Genomic DNA, 16448 nt, shown 5'->3' with positions numbered 1-16448 from the left:
CGCTGAAAGGAGCAAAATGCGTTTGAAAGTTCAGGCTTGGGAGGTGGCGGATGGGAGGGTGGCAAGACCCAGACAAAGCAGACAGGCTTGCCTCTTACTGCAAATTAGATCAACTTCAATACTCATATTTAGTTTGAACTCATCAAATTGAAAAAAAAATGTTGAAAGGGACTGGGAAGAGATTTATGCAGTGATACCACTAAACCCAAAATCAGAGAGGACATGTTTTCCCAATTAAAAACAAACAAAAAAACAAGAACAACTTGATATGTGTGCTGGTGGGGGAGGGGATATTGAATAAATCAAGTCAAATTTTCATTTTAAAAAGCAATCAACATTTCCAGAGCTGCCTTCAAGTCTGAGGTCTCAGTACGCTAATGACCACAGTTCGTTAAAGAAGGGCCGCTCCGCCGCCAAGCCCCGAAGGACAGTGCCGAGATGATTAACTCTGTTAGGCAGGCTTCCTCCGAAGCAAATAAAGGAAGGCAGTTATTTCTTCTTCCTCTTCTTTTTCTTTAAACCCCAGCCCTGACTGTTTCTAGTGGTAAACACAGGAACACCCATGCTGTGCAATGCTTCCAAGAAACACCAGGATGACAAGAAGCAAAATGTCACATCACACTGGGTGGTAGATCTTCAGGGTCCACGTCCAAGTTACTGGTAAAAGAAACGGCTGATTAAGTCAGAACCCCAAACGAAGATACTTCTTCCCAAAGGATAGTTGGGCACCTGGGGAAGTTCCATGCACTCCTTCTGGCCAATGAAAGTGACATTTTCCAACAGTCGCCTGGAAGAATTTATGCATCTTCCAGAAATATTTTACATCCTTTCCGAGGACCCTAACACATACCCTGAAAACTTCCTATGATTGGATGTAACTAATCTTTGAGCCAAATCAATGCTTCTCATTCAATCCCAGCAAATCCACCAAGGACCAATCATCCCCACTGGACAGCTGGGTAAACCGGATTAGGTCTGTCCAAAGTCACAGAGTAGGAACGAGGGAAGCAAGATCTTGGACTGCAAACCCCACAGCAAACCTTCAACTTCATGCTTGATTTCCAGGCTATTTAAATGGCCAAAGGAAACCCAGAACTTGCAGGCACCAGCTTTAGAGTATTAGGCCCCTCGGTTTGAATTCAATACTAACTATGTGAGCTGGGTATCAGGTGGGAACACCCGTTCCGCCATCCTTCTTGCTCTGATGAGTGGACTTCGCGCCTCTTCCCAAAAAGGCGTAGCATGGGACGGGGCACTTCTGACAGACCGCTGAATCTGACACTTGGGCAGTGGGAGCTGTTTCCTATCTTTTGCCCTTTGAACCTGTCTGTTCAGGGCAGGAGGGGGCTGACCACACTTCCTAGCTCCAGGGGTGAGCTCGGGGCCCCTGCCCGGCTGTCTACTGCAGCTACCATGAAAGCGATGCTCTCTTTCTGAAGTTGAGGTTGCCTTCCTGACCACCATGGCAAGAGAGTCTTTCTGACAATGCCGCCAAAAAAAACAGAACAAGAGATTCCTAATATCATCCGAACTCATGGATCTCAGTGCGTCAAAGGCAGAACCCTGAACTTCCCAGTCAAATGAACCAGTGAAATCCACCCTGGAGGGTCGTGTGAACTGACTCTTCATCACCCCCAGCCAAGAGCATTAACAAATACAAGCCCATCGTATAGAAATGTACAGAGTTTTTGCACATCACAACCTCCCAGGGGTAATGTAACCAGAAGAAAATCTAGGTGCTCTCAGGATCTTTATGAGAATGGGAACAAAAAAAAAGAGTTGGAGAAAGCTGACCAAACAGAAGGATGCTTTCCTGGGAAAACAGACACTGAGGCCGTCTGCAACCTGCAGACGATCTTTGGATAAGGAGCGTTCCCCCCGAAGGCCCTGGGAACCCGGCGAGATCACCGGTGACTGACCAGGCACCTGCAGGCTTTGCAGCATCTGGAACCACTGCCGGGTCCCCCAACCAGGCCTCCCGGAAAGGCGGGCCGCCCGACCCACCTGAGGCGCCGGAGGCCCGCGACACGTCCTGGGCCTGGGTGGAGCGGTTGCGGCTCTGCTGGCGGCGCCGGCCGGAGGTCGACCTGGTGGTGCGCACGTGGACCTCGCTCACCTTGAAGAAGGCCACCATGAAGGGCTGCTTGTCATAGGGGCCATCCCTGCCCACCAGGCCGGCGGCACGGGGGTTGATGTGGAGCCCTGGGGGGCAAAGCGGAGCAAGGTTCTCGGTACGCCCGGAAACGTCTGGCTGCAGCCCCACCCCGGAGCCCACCTAGCCTCCCAGGCGCTGATCGTCAAGGAGGAGTGTGAGGACCGGCACATCCTCGCATCCCCCAGGCCCCCTGGATGGCCCAAGCCACCACTCCTTCCAGAGTGCTGGGAGGCCGGCAAGGAGCGAGCCCCCCCCCCCAACTTCTGCTAGTTGTCTTCCTTTGTGTTCAGCGTTCTCTTTTTCTCTTGAAAATGGTTGTTTCTTTTTTAAACATTTTACTGAAGTACAGTTGATGTACAGCGTTGTCTCAGTTTCTGGTGTACAGCAGAGTGATCAGTTACACATATTTTCTTTCCCACTATGGGTTATTACAAGACATTGAATAGAGCTCCCTGCGCTGTACAGTAGGACCCTGTTGTTTATTTTATATCTCGTGGTTTGTATCCGCTAATCCCGAACTCCTAATTTATCCCCCCTTTCCCCTCTTTGGTAACCGTAAGTTGGTTTTCTATGTCTGTGAGTCTGTTTCTGTTTTGTAAATAAGTACATTTGCATCACTTTTTTTAGATCCCACATATAAGTGATATCATATGGTATCTGTCTTTCTCTGTCTGACTTACTTCACTTAGTGTGAGAATCTCTAGGTCTGTCCGTGTTGCTGCCAATGACATTATTTCAAGGTCAGAACTCAGACTCTGTTTCTCCCTTTCTCTTTATCTCAACGCACCTTCTCCCCGCACCCCCTTTCTCCTCCCGCCCCAGTCTCAGCCTCCGAGAGCTGCCCTCCCGTGGTTACTCTGGGAACCTGGACCACCTAGCCACCTCTCAGTCCTTCCCAGGAGACCTCAGGTTAAGGCTTTACTTGTCAAGAGAAGTCATGACGGGACAGTAAACGAAGCCATTCCAGGGGGGTCGCCTATAATCCACGGGGCAACCATGCCTGCCTCCGTAAGGGAAATGAACCCAAAAGGACTGCTGGCCCGACCGGGGCAAACTCACCATCCTGCGTCACCACACTCAGCTGAAGCCCCATGTTGTACTGCGGGGTCAGGACCCACAGATTGCTCGTGGCCGTGATGTCGAATTCCAGCCAGCCTTCTTCCGAGGCCCACACGATGCGGGTGTCCAACAGAAACAGGTCAGAGTCTCTGAAAGAAAGAGAAGACAGCGGGGTGAAGAGGGCCCGGCCCCCAGCCCATCCCCGCTCGGTCCTGCCTTGGGGTCAGATCAGGGACGGGGACCTGCTGGGCTCTGGCTGGTGTGACATCACACAGGACACATGCCCGACGCAATCTGGAGAGAACTGAGCATGTGCTGGGACACCATAGTGCCACCAAAAGCCGGCTCCCACCAAATCTTTTCTAGAATTAAGGTATATTAAAAATAAATCAATCAGTGGTCATACCGTGGCTTACTTTATGGCTAAGGAACTCTAAAAAGAGAGGAAGTGGGGGCGGGGCAGTGAGGAAAAGGATTAAGAGAATATTAAAATCAGGATCAATATATATGGACATCTGCTACGTTGTCCTTTGTTCATTTTTTTCTTAAAATTAGGACCTGACTATCCCCAATGTTAGTTCCTGTGAAAGAAGGAGAAACCAGAGTTCACATCCTCGCTCTGAGCAACCACCAGTTCTTTGCTTTTAATTAAGGCCTCTGAAGGGTCTCCCTGGAGGGCCCAGTCCTTTCTCGTGGGGACCGTGGGTGTGCATTGAGTGACTTTTAAGTTTGTCCCGGTGCTTCTGTGAACCACAGCTGGGGCTCTTTGAAGCAAAACGCCTCTCCTCGGGCCTCATGGGGACTACTTTTATATTTTTGACAGTTTCCAACTAACATCATTCTAGGGGTTGTGGGAAGACAGAGAGAGGGACCTACATGCCGTGACAAGGCGGTTAGGGATGGTCACCTAGGTGTGTCTCAAGGTCACTCAACCTGAGCTGACATCGCAGGGTCACCGGCATGAAGTGGCCTGGAATTCCCGTGTCAGGGAAGGGGGATGTTTTGGCCACGGAAAGATTCAAATCCCTTGTTGCTGGAAATATTCTGCTGCGATAGCTCACAGGATAGAGAACTTACTAGATTTCAATCCTAAATTCAATACTAAATCTAGGACGAGCATTGCAGTACCAGCATCACACATTTAAACCAGTTATAACGTTCTTTCACCCACTTCGCTTTAACAACCTTGAAAACAGCTGGGGAAACAGACACGGACGTGAGTTTACAGACACGTGGCCGAGGTCGAAAGCTAGTCAGTGAAAGAACAATCTCGCAGAAAGGAAGCGAGTGGACTGAGAGACCCCCCTGACAACTTACTGCCTTTTGAGATGACTATGGAAGACAGCCTGTGACAAATGAACAAGGTGTGTCTCCATCCCGCCAAATAGTTCTGAGGCCAGGGGAACATCTGAGTTAAAAACCTCTCAGAGGGGAGACCATTTCTCCTGTTGACGTGGCTCGGGGTCAGAAGGAAACGCTATTGTCATCGTTTCCACGCTTCGCGCAGGAGGTCGGGCTGCAAGTCGTTTACTCAGCTGCTGGACAGCGTCTGCGGGGGGCGGCATCCAGCCCTGCCTCTTTAAAGTGCTCTCTGCCACGTCTGTCCCACCCTCTGTTGACAAATTACCCACCCCCCCATTCCTGAGGTGACCGTGAGCAGGGAGACAGGGGGCTATTCATGGAAACCAGCAAGAGAGGACGGCATGTCCAAAGCTTTGAAGTGAAGATGTAAAAAGGCATCAGTTCTCTTCCGGGAGGTCGGAGGAGACCCTCGTCCAGAAACAACACAGACGCTGAACAGCAATGTGGGAAAAGTAGTCCTGAAGGAAGTACAAGTCACGTTCCCATCAGAGGGGCAGCTTCCAAACGAAGACACAGGGGGACCGGCGGGGCAGAAGGCTGCCCCTGAGGTGAAGAGGGTCAGGGTGTGGGCGTCACTGGTGGCTCGGAGCTCCTATGGGGCAGCCAGCACATCATTTTTCAGGACTTGTAACAAAGATGCAGGGAAATACAGCCCAAGATACCAGTGTGGCATACGTGGTAGAAAGAGAAAGAATGAGCAAGAATGAGCTTGCATTTTCAAAAAGTGAAATTTATGATCAAGGATGTTACTAGAGAAGTGGGGGCTGGGACAGAAGGTCGTCATCCAAAAGTGGGAGAGAGCGGAGAAGAGGAAAAAGAGGAGAAATGCGTGGATTCAAGGGGCAACGGGAATCCCAAGCGAAACCCGGGGCGCAGGTGGAGCAAGGCTGACGGGAGGGACTCACGACCACGGTGGGGAAGAAGAGGAGCCGCAGAGGCGCGGGGACGGGTGGACACCGGAGCCGAGTTCCTGACTGAGTCCTGATGGGGCCCCCGGGCTGTGTGGTGCTTCTCGGCCACCCCCGCTGACTGTACACAGAGGACATACTGGTCCTCACTGCTTAAGAGATCTGTGGGGTCCACCCACGCGGTGTCACAGCCCCGCCCGGAGCGGAAAGAGCTCTGGGGCTCACGGGCAGTGAGGCCGTCTCAGGTTTAGCCGCTTACACCTAGGGTGCTCAGGCCCCCTGGAGGGGAGGGGAGATGAGGGGGAGCTTGGGCTTAAAATAACTGGACATGTTGGCTGGGGGAACAATAGGTATTTCCTGTGACCTCTCACCAAGTGAGCACTTGCCAGGAGCCTCGTCTGGTCCTCGGGGAGCCCGGGGAGGCAGGTCCTACTACAGTGTCCCTTCAACAACTGAGGGCGTGCATCCTGGAGAGGGCAGGTGTGGCAAGGTCACACAGGTACTACGTGGGGTGACCAGAGCCCAGGCTCTCAGCCACGCACAGCCACAAAGCAGAGTCAAGGAAAGTACAGGACAGAGGTAGCGAGGGCTCAGAACAAGGTCGGGGTCAAAACCTCCCACTGGTCAAGGCCACCGGCGGCTGGATCCGGGAATCACACTGGGCCACTCAGGGCTGCACAGGATCAGCAATCATGAGCGACCCCTTGTCTCAGGGTCAGGGGCGGAAGGGGTGAAAGGTCACGCAGGAGACATCCTTCCAAGATGCGCAGCGCCTGCCCCTCCCCAGCCCCACCAAGCCCCTCCTCCCAAGCAGAACGCCGTCTGTCTGGACCACCACTGACCCCCAGCCACACAGCCGGGGTGAGGAGCTTTCAGGAAGAATGACAGCCTCAAAGGAAGGACTTCGCTGGCCCCATGCTTCCAGTAACTCAGGGATTTAAGAGACACTCCTCAGAGCAAGTCACTGAGGCGTGGGTCTGGTGTGACCCACATTTGTTTACTTTTCTTCAGTGACACACGGCCTTGGTCGGCTGACTCTGTAGACGTGTCGTCTCAAACAAGATGCCCCTGAGTTTGCTACGTGAAAACAGGGGTTCCTTCCTCAATCCCCTCCGTCAGCGTCAGGTCTGCTGCTCCCGTCCTCAGCACCTGTCGCTGCTGGAATCAGGCTCCCAGGGGTCTGGCCGACATGACTTTCCCCGATGGGACTATTTGGACCTTCCTACTGAGAGACTGACACACTCAAGTTAATATGTCCTGAGCGTAAATCCTGAAACAGGAGAGACAGAGACAGTCCAAATGACTTTATTGTCGGTTTTGTTCTCCACCAAGTCAGGGACCCCACGTTTCACGACAGATCTGGGTTCTGCCTTGAAGGATACAAGGATGCTATGCTCAGCATCATCCCACTCGAGGGCTTGAGTTTCCTCACACTGTGGGCGTCCCAGGCAAACAAAGCTCTTAATAATTCCTGAGCCAAGGGAGATTTCTAGAAAATTTTCAAAAGTTCACCCTGAGGCTAGAGTTGGCGGACCAGCAAGCTGCTCCAAGACGGGGAGAACTGGTTCTCGGGGGCGAGGCCACCCTGTGTGGTCCCTCCCCGTCACACAGCCCCCAAGGCACCTGCCCGTGCCCCCGCGGCTGCGGTGCTCCATCCGGCTGAGAGGCAGGACCAGAAGCAAAGGCAATGGGCCTTTCTCTTCTTCGCCCCGGAGAAGCATCTGAGCTCCCGCTGGCCCGGAGTCACCTTTCCTGACAAGTGGCTCCCAAGTGAGCTGACCACTGACGATTTCACTAGGGAAGTGCTCTTGATAAAGTGGCCTTTTTAAGTCTGAAGCAAGCAGATTTGTGAGATATTTGATAAGGTGAATCCATGATCCTGTTTCTTTATTTCCTCCTCACAGACTCCTTTGCCATTTCTGTGTCTGGACTTAACAGTAAATGGAGGCACAAGATAACTTTCATCTGCTGAGGAACCAAGTTTTCAAATAGAATGAAAGTTGAAGGCAATCATTTTAGAAAATTCGAGAGTAAGGCAAGGACATTACATCTCTCTTATGCAACGTACTGTGTGTGCAGGATGACGTCTAGACATTCAGCAACTAAAAAGACAGGGAAGAAACAGGGTATTTGAAAACCGAGTACTACAAATCAGAGTAAACTGCTACACACACAGACACGCGGATTTGAGTGACGAGGGCAAATGAGCACTGTCACCATGTAATTAGCCAAGCTCCCGCTGAGCTCCTGCCACGGGAATTTACCCAGTTTGCACCTCATGGGCCAGCCTGGCATCAAGAGAAGTTTCAAATCTCAAAGGCATCTTAACTCCGCAAGGGACGGCTCACCTTCAACCAAACAATACACATGACTGTGCTGTCAGGATCGCAACACAGCTCTGCCCTTACACCGGTGCTCACCCCGTGCCTGCTTTTCCACCTGTGAGCTGCTCGCAAACCTCCAGAAGAGCCAAACACTGTCACCACCACCACCACTGGTTTACAGAGAAGGACACGGAGGCACAGGCGGGTTAAGCAACTTGCTCTCATTCATTCAGCCAGCGTGTGCAGAGCGGGGATTGCAACCCGGGCGGCTTGGCTCCAACGTGGCCCACGCACATGCTCTGCAATCGCAGCAGAGGTCAGCCTGCATCAGAACCCCCGGGAGGACTTGTTAACCACAGACTGCCAGGCCCACCCCGGAGTTGCAGGAGTGGGGCCTGAGCATTTGCATTTCTGATGGATTCCCAGGTGACTCTGGTCTGGGGACCACACAGAGAGCCGCTGACCTCTGGCACTCGCCTGCACTCTTTAAGGATGAGGAGAATGACCCCAGCTGGCTTTTTAGGCTTAAGGTTCAAAGCTGTCTGCTCTCAAGATATCTTGCTCCTCTCCTTAAAATAGTACAAAGTCACGAAGGCTGCTGAAGGAAACATTTGATTGTCTTAGGGAGTGGCCTTACCCTCAAGGAGTTACTGAGTTAGACCAATAATCAGAATTCCAGGCAAGATCAAGTCCAAAGCAGCAGCATTATTAGGACTGCTTCTGTGTGCTGCTTCTGTGCGCCCAAGACAGGGAGAGGGGAGGAAGGAGGAGGACGACTTAATACAAATCCATGGCTACATAACCGGTCTTCTTTGACCACAGAAACACAGCAACCCCCCTTCCCACGCACTGGGGGAGGCAGCACAGACCGGATGAGGGTTCTGCCACCTTTTAAACATGTCCTATGCAAATCTTCTAAGTTTTAGTTCTTATCACCAACCTTCTACTTCCATGTCCTTGTCCAAATAAAAGCAGTAAAAATACTGTTAATTTGTGATTGTAAAAAAAAAAAAAATAGCAAGATAATCTGAACCATTATCACAGCTTGCCCCCTACCAGGTCAGACATGCAGGCAGCCGAAGCAGCCCCTTCCTGAGAACGAATGTTACAGAAGGCATCGTGTCCGGAAATAAAAATTGACTTTCTTTTCTCTCCCCTGTTCACCACATGCACAAACAGTTCCCCAACGTTTCCCCCTCCCCCGACACCCTGACCACCCCTCTCCAAAATTCAGCATTCAAGTGTGAGCCATTCTTCATGGTAACGTTAATTTCTAACGTGCTCATCTACACTGTGCCTTTGCAAAGAACAGAAGGTAGGTAGGTTGAGGAAGAAGGTTTGGGAGATTCCTGAGTTTTTTTTTTTAACTTCCAGTAGATCATTTTAAGTATACGGAGTATGGTCTTGAGGAAGAAGATGAAACTAACTAGTTACATAACCAGAGCTGTGGGTCCGTTACATGATCCCCTTTCCAGGGGCAAAGGTACAAATGCTGAAAAGTTCAGTGCTTGCCTGAGGCCCGCTCTGAGCATGCCAGAGATTATCAAGTCAGCAGTAAGATTTCAGGAGTCCCCGAGGATCGGACCTGTGAAAGCTAGAGGCAGAAAGAGAAACAGGTGTGGCCGGGCACAGTTATAAAAGGCTTTGATTTTTCCTCTGTCTAACCTGCAGTAGGGCTCTCCCCTCCTGGCTTTCTCAAATTTGCCCTTCTCTTCATAAAAGAACACAGTCTCAGGTATCTCACTCTCAAGTCAGGGCAGATAAGAGTTCACGTCACTTCGCTTCAGTCGGCAGCACTGAAAATCCAACAGATTTCATGGAGCCGTCAGTCTATGAGAATCAGCCTACGGACAATGTTTTTCTAAGAAAACTGCTCTCCTAGATCCTGAAGCTGGCTCAACTACTGCGTTCAGGTCTTGTTTCCAGAACTATGCCATTTGGTTAATGAATCAAACATCAGACGTTGTGGGGGTTCATGATAAAGATTTCCAAATAGAAATAATACAAGTATGACACTTCGGAAACATATGCTTCTGGCTATGATGTATCTGTCAAACTAACACCCCTACTAAGAGCAACTGAAGGCAAACCTGTCTGAAGCCATCTCAGAGCAACCAGGAAAGGCGACACTTGGTGGGTCAAGATCTCAGAGCGAAGAGAAATGCATTGTGGTGAGCCCTGTATTGGCTGTTACCTGTTTATTTCAGGGCATTTGTTAACTCCTAGCCTGATGTAAGGCTGTCAAACAGAAAGGAGAAGCAGCCTAGAGCCTGGAGCAATAGTGCCGGTGGGGAACAAAAACTGGGGCTTCGGGACGTTACGACTTGAAGGGCTGAGGTCCCAGAGGAAAGGGACTGCCTAGAAGTGAGCTCACGAAAGTGATCTCAGAGAAGTCTGGGGTCACTTCCTCTAGGACCTTGGCTCTTCAAGTCCTGGCTGCCATGGACTCAAATATTTCCATCTGAGATATTTGCCAGATATTAGGCTGTGTTTGCATGGAATAAGAAGCTGAGAAAACAAACAGAAGGAAACCACGTAGAGGATGAAAGCAAAGCGGAGTTTCTGGCAGCCTCTCAGCGCTGGGGAGGTAAGAGTCGCAGTTCAGAGCCCACCAGGGAAGAGGACTTGCGGCGAGCAACCTGGACCTTCAGCCGAGACCCCTGAGAGCTACACTGCAGGAGGAAGGGAAAGCCAGAAGCAGGGAAACCTGCACACACCCTGAAAGCCAGCCCCATTTGGAACAAAAGAGCCAGACGACCTGTATTTTGTCTGCTTCCTGGAAGAAAATGAAATCCAGTCTGAAGGAGGATCACGGCACCTAGAACTGTTCTTCAAAGATAGTGTCTAGAATCTGGTTACAAAAAATGATCAGGCAGGCCAGGAAATAAACCCAAATGAGGAAGGATCAAGGGGACGAACAGATAGTGGAAACAGACCCACAGGTGATCCAGATAATAGTTTTCAGACATGATCTTAGACTCCAGCCTTACAGAAAAAGGATAGTAAGTCACAAGCGAGGTTTGTTCCAGAGATGTGAGGTTGGTTTAACACTTGAAAATCATTTAATGTGGTGTCTCACATTAACACTGTGAAAGAGGAAAAATCACTTATAGACACCCCTCAGTATCCACGGGGGATCAGCTCCAGGACCCTGTGTGGATACCAAAACTTGCATATGTTCAAGTCCCTTATATAAACTCATGTAGTATTTGCATATAACCTACCCATAGCTTCTTGTATATTCAAAATCACCCCTAGATTACTTATCATACCTAATGCAATGTAAATGCTATGTAAATAGTTGTTAGCACACAGCAAATTCAAGTTTTTGGGACTTTCTGGAATTTTTTTCTTCAAATATTTTGATCTGTGGTTGGTTGACTCCCCAGATGCAGAACATGAAGATCTAAGGGGCCAACTGTAATTAACCCCAAAACTAAGAAAAAAATTGATAAAATTCACATCAATTTCTAATTAAAAAAAAATACTTATAGCAAACTAAAAATGGTGGAGGATTCCCTTAATCTAAGAAACACTCTACAAAAACATTTATAGCAAACATTATCCTTAATGGTGAAATGTTAAATGTTTCCCCCCTTAAATGAGTAATCTGTCAGGGATTTCCAATCTGAGATTAGAAATCTAACAGAAATTTGAATGGAATTCAACATTGTACTGGATGTTCTGCCAGCACAATAAAACAAGAAAAAGACAAGCAAAAACATAAGAATTACAAAGGAAAAAAATTAAAATGATATTTACCAATGACATGATTATATTCATGGAAATTCCAAAATCCTTCACAGAAAAATGATTAGAACTCATATGTAAATTTGCAAGGTTGCTAGACATAAGATCAATATATAAAAATCAACTGTATTTCTATATGTGGGCAAAAAGCAATTAGACACTGGAATTTGTAAAAGCTAATAATACCAAAAACCTCAATACCTGGAATAATTCTAAGAAAAATATTCAGGATACCAAAAAATGTAAAATATTATTGAGAGAAATTAAAGAAAGCCTAGATAAACATATTCTTGGACTGGAACACTCAGTATTACTAAGCGGCAATTCTTCCCAAATTGAGCTCTAAATTTTAATGACATTCCAATCAGAAGCCCAACAAGTTTCTTTTGTGGAAATTGAAATGCTGATTTTACAATATATTTGGGAATGCAAAGGGCCATAAATAGCCAAGAAAATCTTGAAGAACAAATCTGGAGAACTCACACACCAGAGATCAAGACTTCTTACAAAGCTAAAAGAATTAAGAGTATAAGGTGGTGCAAGAAGAGAAAAACCAACCCATGGAACAAAATAAAGATCTCAGACACAGACCCACGCATATGTGGTCACCTGAATTATGACAAAAATGCCACTGATGTGCATGGAAAAAGGATAGTATTTTCAATAAACGGTGCTGGGTTAATTAGGTTTTTCTATTCTTACACAGCTAAGCTGTCTCATTTACTTCTGTAGCTCAGCTATGATCTGAAATAGCCACAGTATCCAGAACTCTATAGTTCAGCTCATTCCATTGACCTAAACACTCCCCTATGCCACTGCCTCTTGGGCATCCAACCGCGACTCAGACGTGTCCAGACTTGGATTTGTCCCCGCCCCCTGCCCTGACTTAACCCTGTGTTCCCCATCTCTGTGAATGGTGCAGAGCAGTGCATCAAAGTAAAGGTTCTGAAAACTCTGTTTTTGTTCAACAGTTATTTTTCTCTCCTGGGACAATTATATTCTATCTTTAGGTCAGAATTGATGAACTTCGTCACACATTTAGTTTAAACGATAATTCAGTCTGGGATTGTCCCTGGGTACTCTACAGCCATGGCCTCTGGTTGGCGTCAAGGAAATCTTTCCAAGTTTTAAAAACCAGCTCTCGGGCAGCACTACCCTGCTCCACTGACTCAGAGATGCATGTCTTCACGCCCTAAGGATTCTGAACTTAAGATGAGTTATATGACAAACTTAAAAAAAAAATCACAAAAAAGCCACTTTGTGTGCAAACAGAGGAGTCAGTTGTGACATTGCTTATCCCAGGAGGAACTGAATTTGAAATCTGGTAATTCTCACTTTCAATGTCTTCTAAAAGACTGCACCGTGAGTGTAAATTGTCACATACTCGGAAGACAGACTTTCACTGCCAAGCAATACAACTGCCAAAACATACAGAGGAGAACATGGAATTTCGAAACTGGCAGGGGCAGGTGTGGCCAACTCACGTACCCAACAAAACCATCTTCCAGACACTGAAGAAAACCTCTGGCTAGCTTTCAGGAGATGCTCTTTGACTTTGACTTCTAGGTATACAAAACTGAATTAAGAAGAGTCAAAGAATGTCTTTAACCAAATAGGAAATGTAGGTGCAAATAATATTCTCTAAAGGCCCCCAAGCTGCACTGTTAATAGAAAGGTGCTATGAAAGCAAAGAGCATGAGTTCAGGTTATGAAGAGCGACATGCTACCACCACACGGCTACACATGACAACCGAAGGTTGACAGTTATTCAGGGCGGCCTTAACCCTCCAAGTATGAGGACAGCTTAGTGTGCACGAGACACAGGAGAAAATGGCCAAGTACGCAGACAAAGACACCACACGTGACTAAGTATAAGTCCTTTTGCGTCATTTGTTTCTAGTCTTTCTTCTCCTCCACACCTCTCCCCTAGAAAAGCTGCTAACAGAGCAGTGGTGGGCCAGCGGATCAATGAAGGTTTGCAGAGGTTTTCCACTGAAAGGCCTCGAAAGCCAAAGTAGCAGGGCCTGAATTCCAGTGGATACATTTTCACCCCCAACAGAGATCTCTCGTATGCTATCCAAACAGAAGCATCCTCAAGCTGTCCGCATCCACGCTAAGGAGAGGGAGATGGAAGGTGGGTCTCTTCCTGGCAGTTGACCTTCATCTTGGGACTGTCCCCATGTCATCAGGGCGACTTTTGGGAAACACAGCAGACAATAGTTTAGGCATAATACGGAGTCGGCAAAACCCATTTGTGCCCCATTTCATCCTCTAAGAGGCAACCTGCCCGCGCAACCATCTGATGGGGTCAGGGCTGAATCCTCATGAGGGAACACGTGGGAAGGTGTTTTCCAAACTCTAAGCTCTACAGAAATGCCAGTTTCCACCAGCGTCATCATCAAAACATCACAATTTATAACACCAGCTATTAACACCAAACTCATCTTAAAAGATCAACACTACAGCGTACTATAGAGTAAATTTAAAACTCGACTGCAAAGGGCACCTGTGCTGATCTGCTGGGGTCGTGCACAAGGAGGGGTTGCTGGTCCCATTCCTCCCTCTACGAGCTGGTTCAGATCTTTTCAGGACATAGATTCTATCCCAGAGCTTTTTCTCAGGTTTTGACTAATGTACCAAATATTTCCCCTGTTCTTACCCAAAGCACCATCTGTTCAAGCCATCACTTTTTTGAACTTACCTGGTCCAATGATTTCTTATTACTCAGAGGAATTGGTGTCTGCAAAGTTCACAGCAATGGCCTATCTTCCAAGAATCTTTTCTGACCCTCCCCGGGTCGGGCTTCCTGGCCGCCTTTTACACCAAGAGGCCCAGCACAGAATTTCTTCTGCCTCAGCTGAGTGCATGACTCAGCATGGGAAAACCAGCCTTTTTTTTTTTTTTCTTTTTCAAGGAGGCCAACTCTTTTGCAAGACCCACATTTGTTAAGTTAATCCATCAAATACCACAAATTTCACTTACACTCGGGTTAGACAAATACAATTCTTCACATGCATTGGGGGATCCTTCTCAGCCAAGACACCCCGACACAATACAGACGGGGAGATGGAACCTTCCCCAGAAGGGGTCCCGCAGCCCGACATAGAGGCCCCTGGCAGCATGTGAGCAGACCGCAGGCGGCCTGGGCGCCGGGCCACCGATAAGCGAAGAAAATCTCCTCCTGGCCAACCTGGAACTCTTCAAAAGCACGACAGTCTCTCAGTTCTCCCAGTATTTCTGCTTCCCTCCACACAGAAAGGAAACACATCCAATCGCCAAATACTCCCAGCCTAGAAGGCAGGGCGACCACAGCTCTGCTTCGACAGAGTCATCAAAGGTTGGGATCGTTTGGGAGTTTGCTTTCCAAGCGCGCTTCTGGCCTGGAGAAGGCATGACGCCACCATCTTGAGCCCAAGGCAGCTGTGCATTTTTGGCTGGAGTTCAATATAAACCTTACAAACGTCTGCTAGCTCTCCTCTCTCTCTCTAAATAATAATAATTTTGAAAACAATTCCATAGTCACAAAACCTCCAATCCAGTGTTTTCACTGTAACACTTTTCCTGCACCACAGAGAAAACCATGTATTCCAGACAAATACCCTCCAGCGGGAGGTGATTCCTGCCGGAGGAAGGTGGGGTGTCATTAGGCAGATTGAAAGTCAGCAGCCGAAGCGGTTCCAAGGAACCACTGAACACCAGCACTCTCTGAAATAGCGAAAGCAATGAAGATCCAGCAACCAATAATTTATTGTTCGAAACAGGCCCTTAACAGTTAAGTCGCTGAACATGCTTTGATTGAGGAGTGAAAGCCAGACAGCAGGATACTTCCCTGCCATTCTGAGAGCTGGGTCTGTTAGAAAGATACCACAGCGGCTGGATTTCACTGATTATTTAACTGCCCCAGCTAATAAGCATTCACGTACAATCATCCGTGTGAGTGTCCCAGTCCAAGGAGTGTCCCCAGAGCCCGGCCTGGCCCTCCTTCTCTCTTTCCCTCATTACAGACATGAGTGTGCCTCGGAGCCCGATGTTGGCAGTGTGCTCAAAACAAGCCTTTGACGGGGCAAGTCAATGTGGGTTGTTATTTTAGCGCATGTGTTTGTGACAGACCTGTAAACAGATCTGTCGGCGGAGGAGAAACCAAACTCATTCCTTTGGACCTTCTTGCTCCAAACTTTTGGACCTTCTTGGGAAGTCCATAGATTTCCAGGACCAAAAGCAAGAATCTGAACTTGGTGTATAAGACCAAAGCTAATAGAATCCACAAATGCGGGGCTTCCTGCCCCCTGCATCCTCTTCCTTTAACTGTATCTTCATATTTACCGTACGGTCGGCAGGCTGTCGTCTCCGGGCCCAGTCCCCATCTCTGGCCCAGGAGGACCACGGGCCGCGCTAACCAGCCTTGGCCGCAGGTGCTCCGGCCTGGCTGAGCCGCTCACCTGCCCCCTGACACTCAGCAAGTTCAAGGCCCTGAGCTTGTTTTCTGTGTGCGGCAGGACGGAACCCACCGCTGCGATACTTCACCCCTCAGCCTTTCCAGGCCTCTAACGGTCACTCCGTGGAAGTTTCTCTTTCTTTGCTAGGCGGCCCCAGGGACACACTTCGCCGCTGTTCTTTTTTAAAATGGTGTGGCCTCATTTCAGGAAACGAGAAGAATACAGACACAGAGAAAAAAGTCCATGGTTTCCTCTTGTCCACGTGATAAAGAATACCTTTGAACTTATCTACGGAACAGAACAGACTCACAGACATAGAGAGCAAACTTACGGTTACCAGGGAAGAAAGGGGGTGGGAGGGGATAAACTGGGAACTCGAAATTTGCACCCCTAGGGGAGTGATGGAGATGTTTGCTATCCTGATTGTGGTGGCGGTTTCATGGGTGTAGACATC

General features: G+C 48.5%; 1 protein-coding gene across 1 annotated transcript in view; it reads right to left on the bottom strand.

Moving 5' to 3' along the window:
• Positions 1–16448, bottom strand: part of BMP6 (bone morphogenetic protein 6) — a 132046-nt gene that overhangs the window by 9099 nt on the left and 106499 nt on the right. The window contains exons 3-4 of the mRNA XM_010945739.3: positions 3215–3363; positions 2005–2202 (exon numbers count right to left, since the gene is read on the bottom strand). Of these exons, the coding sequence (XP_010944041.3) occupies positions 2005–2202; positions 3215–3363 (347 nt within the window). The remainder of the gene's footprint in view (positions 1–2004; positions 2203–3214; positions 3364–16448) is intronic.

The sequence above is a fragment of the Camelus bactrianus genome, chromosome 20, assembly GCF_048773025.1.
Source record: "Camelus bactrianus isolate YW-2024 breed Bactrian camel chromosome 20, ASM4877302v1, whole genome shotgun sequence".
Lineage (NCBI taxonomy): Eukaryota > Metazoa > Chordata > Mammalia > Artiodactyla > Camelidae > Camelus > Camelus bactrianus.
The sequence above is the reverse complement of the archived record's forward strand: the minus strand, read 5'-3'. Positions and strand labels throughout refer to the sequence as shown.